The following is a 9143-nucleotide window of genomic DNA, read 5'->3' on the forward strand; positions in this document are numbered from 1 at the left end:
TTGAGTTTGGACTTTAAGATCTTCTTCACTCTCTTGATGTATTCACCTCTAATCTTTTTCTTGACTTCAGTGTGATTGATGTTGTCAGCTTGAAGGATACCCAAGTAGTTGTAGTACTCTTCCTCATCCAGACTCTTAATGTTATTTTCGTGGGGCATCTTGATTCCTTCAGTTTTCACTATTTTTTCTTGTTTGATAGTAAGTGTGGCACATTTGTCCAAGCCAAACTCCATTACAATATCTTGGCTATATATACGGACAGTGTTGAGCAGCGATTCTATTTCAGATGATGTTTTTCCATACAGCTTCAGATCATCCAGGTAAAGGAGGTGGGATAGTCTAGCAGATGTGTTTGATGTTTGATAACCATGTCCTGAGTTATTCAGTATTGTTGACAGAGGAAACAGTGCAATAACAAATAGTAATGGTGATAATGAATCTCCTTGAAATATTCCTATTATTATTATTACTACTACTACTACTACTACTACTACTACTACTACTACTACTACTACTACTATTATGGATCATCGCACAGTCAGCCAGATGTTCAGACTGGATTTGGCATTTTGTCTACCTATCGAGTCCTTACCCAGGACCTGGAATAGGCAGATGTGGATGTTTGATGGTATTACAGGTATCGTCGCAGGATGGAAGCAGTTCCTAATAAGGCTGCCTTTTGCAATTGACTAATAGTGAATTTGTCAATGCCAATTATTATTATTAGGCTCTCCTTCCTGAAGATCATGGTGCCTACACCAGCATCCCAGAGGGAAAAGAAGCCATCATCATGTCGTGGCTGGATTTGACCAGGATGTCACTCAACCCAATTCTACTCCTGTAACCTTAGCACGGCAATCTCACGGGAGCAAGATCAGAGAAACTCTTACTACAAAGAGGGCCAGTCTCCACCCGTAGTGGCAGACGTTCACAACCACCCAAAAGTCTCAGCCTAAGGGAAATGTTGTTACTGGTTCTCATCCAAAATTTCATAATGTGGTTTGGTTACCATTGAAAAGATGAAGATGTTACGTTATGTTTACCTTATATGTAGCCTTATCATTCATCCCTATTGTATTTGTTTTTCTGTGTCACATTGCTACCCTATGATTCATCTCTATTGTTCCTGTGATGCATTTGTAGTATTCCCTCTCTCTAAGAAAGATGGCTTTTGACCAGTGAGGCCTTGTATTGTATTTACTGACTCCACAGGAAACATAGAAAAAAAAAACAAAAAACAACCCCAGGTCTTGTATAAAAACATTTTACGTAAGTTTTCTTTATAAGGAGGCACCAGCAAGGTTAGCCAAAATGTTTACAAACATGTCAAGATGGATGTTGGAAATGTAAACACAAGTCAGGTACTTATTACCATGTTTGGTGGACATGGGCCAAAGCAAAGGGAAAAAAATACACAGGTGGCTAGAAAAGATGTTGGGAAAACATGCAGATTTTAAACCTGAACTTTTTTTTAATTAGGTATAATGCCAGAAAGGACGGATAAACAAAAGTGTATATTTGATTTTACATGTAAGAACAGTGGCTAGAATTATATTCACACAATATTGGAAAAAAAACAAAGAAATGCTATCAGAGGAAGAAAGAATTAAAAAAAAAAAACAACCAGAATATGCGGAGATGGACAGACCGGCTTTGAGGTGGAAAGAAAAAGAGGAAACGGAATATGATCAAACTTGGGACTTATTTTATCAATGGCCGGAGAAAAGAATAAAGGATCGGGAATTAAATCTGTATTGGTGAATGCAAAACTCAGACAACACGTTTGTTGAACAAGTACTATTGAATGCATGAAAAAAATCAGTAAAAATCTTATATAAAAAAAAAGAAACAGAAAAAGGTCTTTGCGTTACAATAACTGTTGACCGCTCCACCATATTGTCAAGCATCTTACCTTGTGCAATTCATCGTACACAAGCTGGTGTGCAAAACGCGGGCAGGGCTCCTCTTCCTGAAGGCTCTTGTTTGAATTCTCTTTGGCGGCTTGATCGTTCTTGTAGACACAAGACCTGAAAGGCAGGATGTTGGTTATCCAGAGGTGAACCGGCAGGTCTTATTTATCTCCTCTTAAGCTTAAGTTCTACTACAAGTCTAGATTGCTAACCCAATGATGATGATGATGATGATGACAATAATAAGAAGAAGAGGAGGAGGAGGAGGAAAAGAAGAAGAGGAGGAGGAGGAGAAGGAATGGAGAAGGAATGGAGGAGGAGGAGGAGGAGGAGAAGAAAAAGAAGGAGAAGGAGAAGGAGAAGAAGAAGAAGGAGAAGGAGAGGGAGGAGGAGGAGGAGGAGGAGGAGGAGGAGGAGGAGGAGGAGGAGAAGAAGAAGAAGAAGAAGAAGAAGAAGAAGAAGAAGAAGAAGAAGAAGAAGAAGAAGAAGAAGAAGAAGAAGAAGAAGAAGAAGAAGACCCCAAATTGATCAGATCTAACTAAAATAAAAGAAAGCAAAACACAATAAAAAAGAGAGTGGCTCCATATTCATTCTGTCCCCCAGTCCTGGGAGAACCACCAAGTCTTCTTAATTGTTGTTGTTGGAAGGGACCTTGGAGGTCATCTAGCCCAACCCCCTACTCAAGTGGGAAACCCTATACCATTTCAGACAAAGGGCTGTCCAGTCTCTTAAAAACTTCCAGTGTTGGAGCATTCACCGCTTCTGGAGGCAGGCTGTTCCACTGGTTAATTGTTCTAACTGTCAGGAAGTTTCTCCTTAGTTCTAGGTTGCTTCTCTCCTTGATGAGTTTCCACCCGTTGCTTCTTGTCCTGCCTTCAGGCGCTTTGGAGAATAGCTTGACTCCCTCTTCTTTGGGGCAGCCCCTGAGATATTGGAACACTGCTATCATGTTCCTCTGCTACCTGTTCGGTCGTGCGATTATTTGGGTCACGTCTTCAGATCTCACACTAAAACCTGTGTACAGGTAGCCCTTGACCCAAAGGTGCTTTTTCAGGAAGCAACTGGACGTTCTTTGTTTTTCTTTGAAGGCGTTTCGCTTCTCCTCCAAGAAGCTTCTTCAGCTCCGACTGGATGGTGGAGGAATGGAGGGATTTATACTCCTTGCAGACAGCTGGTCATTTGCCTTCTTTGAGAGAGTCGTTGAGGCCACTTGGAGGTTTGTCTGTGTCCTCAGGGTCACCGGAGTGGTGCAAATGGGTGTGGAGCCTTCTTGGCTGCAGGATGTTTTGTGCCCTGGGTCCCTTCACGGTTGAAGATAGACGCAGGCTTTTGGGGATGTTGAAAGAAAAATCTTCATCAGGGTTCAGTCCAAGCCGGGAATAAACAGAATGGAGACTGCTTTAGAAAGAAAGTTGCAGTTTATTGAAGAGCAGAGCCAGAAGGTAAAACCTCCAAGTGGCCTCAACAGCTCTCGGAAAGAATGCAAATGACCAGCTGTCTGCAAGGGGTATCAATCTTTCCATTCCCCACCTGCAAATTCCAAAAACAGACAATCTGCCCTCTCGTCTATTAATCCGGACAAGGCAAAAAGAGACTTAGGAGAAGAAGGAAAAAAAAAATAAAACGATCTGTTTACCAGCTGTTTCGGACGATGTCGTAAATCCAGAAGGAATTCCGAACGTTCTCTTCCCGTTTTTCCTTGTCTTTACTCAGTCCAGAGAGCACATGGATCTCGTTCAGTTCCGGATCAATGGTAGCCCTTTGGGTGAAGCCAGTCATTGGAACTATAAATGAAGGAGAGAAAAGGACTATTTACATTTCTCTGAAAAATAAAACGAACCGCTAGATCAGGGGTCTTCAAACTTGGCCCTTTGGTGACTCGTGGACTTCAACTCCCAGAATTCCTCAGCCAGGCACGCGTGCCTGGCTGAGGAATTCTGGGAGTTGAAGTCCACGAGTCATCAAAGGGCCAAGTTTGAAGACCCCTGCGCTAGATGGTAGGTCCATCCCAGAATCCAGAGGTGCTCGGCCAAGCTTGAGTCTTGCAGCTTCATGGATGTTAGTCTCGGACGGTCATTAAAAGCAAATTGGTGGAAAGGTGGATATTAATGCTGGATTAAATCCTATCCACTGGATACACTTGCTCTTAAAATAATGAAATTATTTTCTTCCTCCAGGGGGAAGGAATCAGCGCACGTCTAAAGGGGTTCATAGGGAGAGAGGTTGACTTTAAAGGGCCACAATAGCAGGAGGTGAATCTATATTTACACAAGACGTTAACGCCAGATAGCCACCAATATGCATACTTTGTTTTTGCACAGAGGCCACTAAGGGTCAGTCATGTGCCATTTGATCCACAGCGTTTTGTACCTTCTCTAGCCAGCCCCATTTCAACCTGTCCTAGATCTACTCTCCCTGGAATGAGAAGAAACTGTTCCGTGGAGGACATCTGGAAGAGCAGATCTTCACCCAGATAGGCCACCGCTCCATAATCAATCAATCAAACAAACAATGAATATCTCTTTCTCTCTCTCCCCCTCCTACTCTCTCCTGCTCTCTCCCTCACTTTCTCTCTCTCCATCTCCTTTTCCCTCTCCTCCCTCCCTCCCTCTCTGTCATTCTCCCCCTCCCTCCCTCCCTCCCTCAATATCTCTGCCCGTCACCTCTCCCTCCCTCTCCTCCTTCTCCCTCCCCCTCCCTCAGTATCTCTCCTTCCCTCCTTATCCCTCCCTCTCCCTCATTCCTCAGTCCCTCTCCCTTTCTCCCTCTCCCTCCCTCTCTCCCTCCCCTCATTCCTCCCTCCCTCTCCCTCCCTCCCTCTCCTTCTCCCCCTCCCTCCCTCTCCCCCTCCCTCATTCTTTCTCCCTCCCCTCCCTCTCTCTCTCCCTCTCTCCTCTCATTCCTCCCTCCCTCTCCCTCCCTCTCCTTCTCCCTCCCTCCCTCCCATTCTTTCCCTCCCTCCCTCTCCCTCATTCTTTCTCTCTCCCTCTCCTTCCCTCCCTCTCCTCTCCCTTCTCCATCCCTCTCTCCCTCCCTCATTCCTCCCTCCCTCCCTCTCCCTCACTTTCTCCCTCCCTCCCTCCTTCTCCCTCCCTCCCTCTCCCTCATTCTTTCTCCCTCCCTCCCTCTCCTTCTCCCTCTCTCCCTCCCTCTCCTTCTCCATCCCTCTCTCTCCCCCTCCCTCTCATTGAGTATACAGGGAGCGCTCAACTTCCTTCTGGGTGTTGAATTATTGGCGGACCCCTGGACTACAAGACCCCCAAGGCCCCTTCCAGCCCTTCGACTCTATGATTCCACGATGCTGGGCAGCCACTCATTCCAATACTGGCCCCTTGGGAATTTAACTCAGCATCAGTGATAATTCCCTGGGGAGGAACCCCGAAGGTGGCCATCAAAGGGATCTGCCGAAGCCCCACCACCCCAGCATGTTTCTACTTCAGCAGCCACCTGGACGGCCTTGAGGAAGGCCGAGGACCTCGCATTAATTCCCATCAAAGAGTAATTAAATAATTGGCTGTTCTGGTGTTTACAGGGCAGGCCCTGCTCCCGTTTCCCCCAGCAACCGGCCTTTCAGCCTGGCACGCGTAACCGGCATGTGATCTGGCCGCTGGTTCTGTTTTTCTCTCTTCTCCTTCTGGATCATTTTACAGTTTTGGGGGGGGGGGGAGAGAGAAGAGAGGAACATCAACCCATTCCTCGTATCCGGGTCAGGTTGTTTGGGCTCCAGAGGCAGGAGGATGCCAATCTCACGGGGACCCAGGCCTGGGCCAGCTCCCCCCAGCCTTAATTTCTCTCTCTCTCACACACACAAATACACACATCCCGGACGGAGGTCCTTTCCAAATTCACAATCAGCCTAGTGGCATCTTGACCTTGCCAATTCTGTTTTTTTTTTTTTTTTGTCCTCTTTCTCCAAGCTTGATCCAAACTCTAAAGGGGGGGAGGAGGAGGAGGAGGAGAGGGGGGGGAAATGCACATCATGATGTGACTAAGCATTTCTCGGCAGCACAAACACCAGAGGCAGCCTGAGCCCGAGAAAAAGCTTGGCATGACTCAGATGTGCGGGGAGGAAAACAAAAACACAAAACGCAATCCCTCTGCCTTGCCCTCGGATTAGATTTGCTCCCTCCTGAACCCAGTGGTGGAAACGAGAGAGACCCTCCGGGGATTATTTTGGACAAGAGGGGAGATGGCAGATAGTCCTCGACTTACGACGATTCCTTTAGTGACTGTCTGAAGTTAACAATGACCCGGATAAAATGGACCCTTTTTCACGCCACGGTCAGATGAGCAAAAGGCTGAAGCTGTAAACGGCTTAGAGAGGGCTGTAAAGCACTGTGGAGCAGTATATAAGTGTAAGTGTGAAGGAAGGAAGGAAGGAAGGGAGGGAGGGAGGGAGGGAGGGAGGGAGGGAGGGAATGGGAAAGGAAGGAAAGGAAGGAAAGGAAGGAAGGAAGGAAAGAAGGAAGGAAGGAAGGAAGGAAGGAAGGAAGGAAGGAAGGCCTTAGTGGTGCAGTGGTTAGAATGCAGTATTGCAGGCAAACTCTGTCCACAGCCTAGAGTTCAATCCTGACTAGCTCAAGGTTGACTCAGCCTTCCATCCTCCCAAGGTCAGTAAAATGAGGACCCAGATGGTTGGGGGGCAATAGGCTGAAGCTGTAAACTGCTGAGAGAGGGCTGTAAAGGCACTGTGGATCGGTATATAAGTGTAAGTGCTATTGGTATTGCTGTTGCTAACTCTGCCGATTGCCAAGCGTTCTATCCTAAGTGGCTGGAGGTTGACTCAGCCTTCCATCCTTCCGAGGTGGGTAAAATGAGGACCCCAGATTGTTGAGGGCAACATGCTGACTCTGTAAACCGCTTAGAGAGGCCTGTAAAGCACTGTGAAGTGGTATATAAGTCTAAGCGCTATTGCTAAGTCTGAAGGAAGGAAGGAAGGAAGGAAGGAAGGAAGGAAGGAAGGAAGGAAGGAAGGAAGGAAGGAAGGAAGGAAGGAAGGAAGGAAGGGGAGGAGGAGGAAGGGAGGGAAGAGGAAGGAAGGAAGGAAGGGAGGGGGGAGGGAGGAAGGAAGGAAGGAAGGAAGGAGGAAGGGAGGGAGAGGGGAGGAAGGAAGGAAGGGGGGAGGGAGGAAGGAAGGAAGGAGGGGGAGGGAGGAAGGAAGGAAGGAAAGAAGGAAGGAAGGGGAAGGGAGGGAGGGAGGAGGAAGGAAGGAAGGGAGGAGGGGGGAGGGAGGAAGGAAGGGAGGGAGGGAAGGAAGGAAGGAAGGGAAGGAACGAAGGAAGGAAGGAATGAAGGAAGGGAAGGGAAGGAAGGAAGGAAGGAAGGAAGGAAGGAAGGAAGGAAGGAAGGAAGGAAGGAAGGAAGGAAGGAAGGAAGGAAGGAATAAAAAATTGCAGTAAGTCTGATAACAATCCCCCACCGGGGGATTTATTTTGGTCTGGCCCAAATAAAAATCCATGCCCTCTAACTTTCAAATCTCAGCCCCTTTAAAGAACTGAACACATATTATAGGATACAACAGATCAAGATTTACTCTTTCGGCAGGGAAAACACAAAAACAGTGTCAATGAAAACCAAGGGAGGAGCAGCCCCCATCAGCACATGACTAAGTGGCCGTGGGCTGACCCCTGTCAAAACAAGACCCTGGCTCAAGGGAGGCCAGGAAGCTGGCTCCGACATGATGCAATACAGCTCTCGGAATTTTTTTTTATCTGTGTATAATTTTGCCTGCTTTGAGCCAAAGCCCTCTTCGGCTGTTGCAGGCAGCACAAGCAAAAGCAAAGCAGCGCAGCCATCTTTTAAAAGTTTTCCTGTCAAAGCAAAGAAATCAGATTTTTTTCATTCTTTGTAGTACCAAGAGCTGAAAGGAGGGGGGGGGGTCCTAGGTGCCCTCTGAACTTGGTAGTTTTCTTGCAGACATTCCGTTCAGAGGTTGCGCTAGGACTGATGATGTTCCCTAGCTGGGTCATGAAACGCCTGCAAGCTCAGAGAGCACTGAGGACCCCACAGTTCTTCTTCTCCTCCTTCTTCTTTCCTCCCTCCCTCCCTCCCTCCCTCCCTTTCTTTTCCTCCTCTTCACTCCCTTCTAGCACTGGGGATGTTCACAAGGAGACAAAGAGTTAAAGTCCTGCCTTAGGCATCAAAGGCAACTGGGTGATTTTTGAGACAATCACTGAGTTCTAGTCCTGCCTTAGCCATGAAAGCCGACCAAGTGACTTTGGACCAATCACCAGGAGACGGTGAGTTCTAGTCCCGCCTTAGCCATGAAAGCCGACCGAGTGACTTTGGACCAATCACCAGGAGATGGTGAGTTCTAGTCCCGCCTTAGCCATGAAAGCCGACCGAGTGACTTTGGACCAATCACCAGGAGACGGTGAGTTCTAGTCCCGCCTTAGCCATGAAAGCCGACTGAGTGACTTTGGACCAATCACCAGGAGACAGTAAGTTCTAGCCCCGCCTTAGTCATGAAAGCGACTGGGTACCCTTGGACCAATCATCAGGAGACAGTGACTTCTAGTCCCGCCTTAGGCATGAAAATCAGCTGCATGACTCTGGACCAATCACCAGGAGACAGTAAGTTCTAGACCCGCCTTAGTCATGAAAGCAACTGGGTGACCTTGGACCAATCACCAGGAGACGGTGAGTTCTAGCCCCGCCTTAGCCATGAAAGCCAACTGGGTGACCTTGGACCAATCATCAGGAGACGGTGAGTTCTAATCCCGCCTTAGGCCTGAAAGGCAGGTGAGTGACTGAAACAGTGCTTCTCTCTCAGCCCAACTCACCTCACAAGGTCGTTGTTGTTGTGGGGAAAATATGAGAAGGAAGATTAGGTATCTCCGTCGAATTATTTATAAAAATAATAAAGGTAAGATTAAAAAGTCTAAAATAAAATGCCCTATTTTCTACCCTGCAGAACAACATTGCTCAAAACGCTTGACCCACCATTTTTAGGCACAGACTCCTAAATTTGCTGAATGCTGAATCACAGAGTTGAAAGGGACCTTGGAGGTCTTCTAGTCCAACCCCGTACTCAAGCAGGAGACCCTACACCACTCCAGACAGATGGCTGCCTAACCTCTTCTTGAAAACCTCCAGGGATGGAGCACCCACAACTTCTGGAGGCAGGCAGTTCCACTGGTTAATTGTTCTTGCTGTCAGGAAGTCTCTAATGTGTGTATGGGATTCTTTTAAAATATATATATATATATTTTAGAAATGTCTGGCAAGATGCTT

General features: G+C 47.1%; 1 protein-coding gene across 4 annotated transcripts in view; it reads right to left on the reverse strand.

Annotated features, from left to right (window-relative positions):
- MKLN1 (muskelin 1) overlaps positions 1–9143 on the reverse strand; it is a 99799-nt gene that overhangs the window by 18437 nt on the left and 72219 nt on the right. For all 4 annotated transcript variants that reach the window (XR_005559898.1, XM_039369547.1, XM_039369548.1 and 1 more), the window contains 2 exons: positions 3547–3694; positions 1913–2027 (listed from right to left, as the gene is read on the reverse strand). Coding sequence is in view for 3 of the 4 variants with exons in the window: in XM_039369547.1 (XP_039225481.1) it covers positions 1913–2027; positions 3547–3694 (263 nt within the window). In the remaining variant the exon portion in view is untranslated. The remainder of the gene's footprint in view (positions 1–1912; positions 2028–3546; positions 3695–9143) is intronic.

This window comes from Crotalus tigris, unplaced genomic scaffold, assembly GCF_016545835.1.
Source record: "Crotalus tigris isolate CLP2741 ecotype Arizona unplaced genomic scaffold, ASM1654583v1 scf7180000021160.8983255:1529534, whole genome shotgun sequence".
Lineage (NCBI taxonomy): Eukaryota > Metazoa > Chordata > Lepidosauria > Squamata > Viperidae > Crotalus > Crotalus tigris.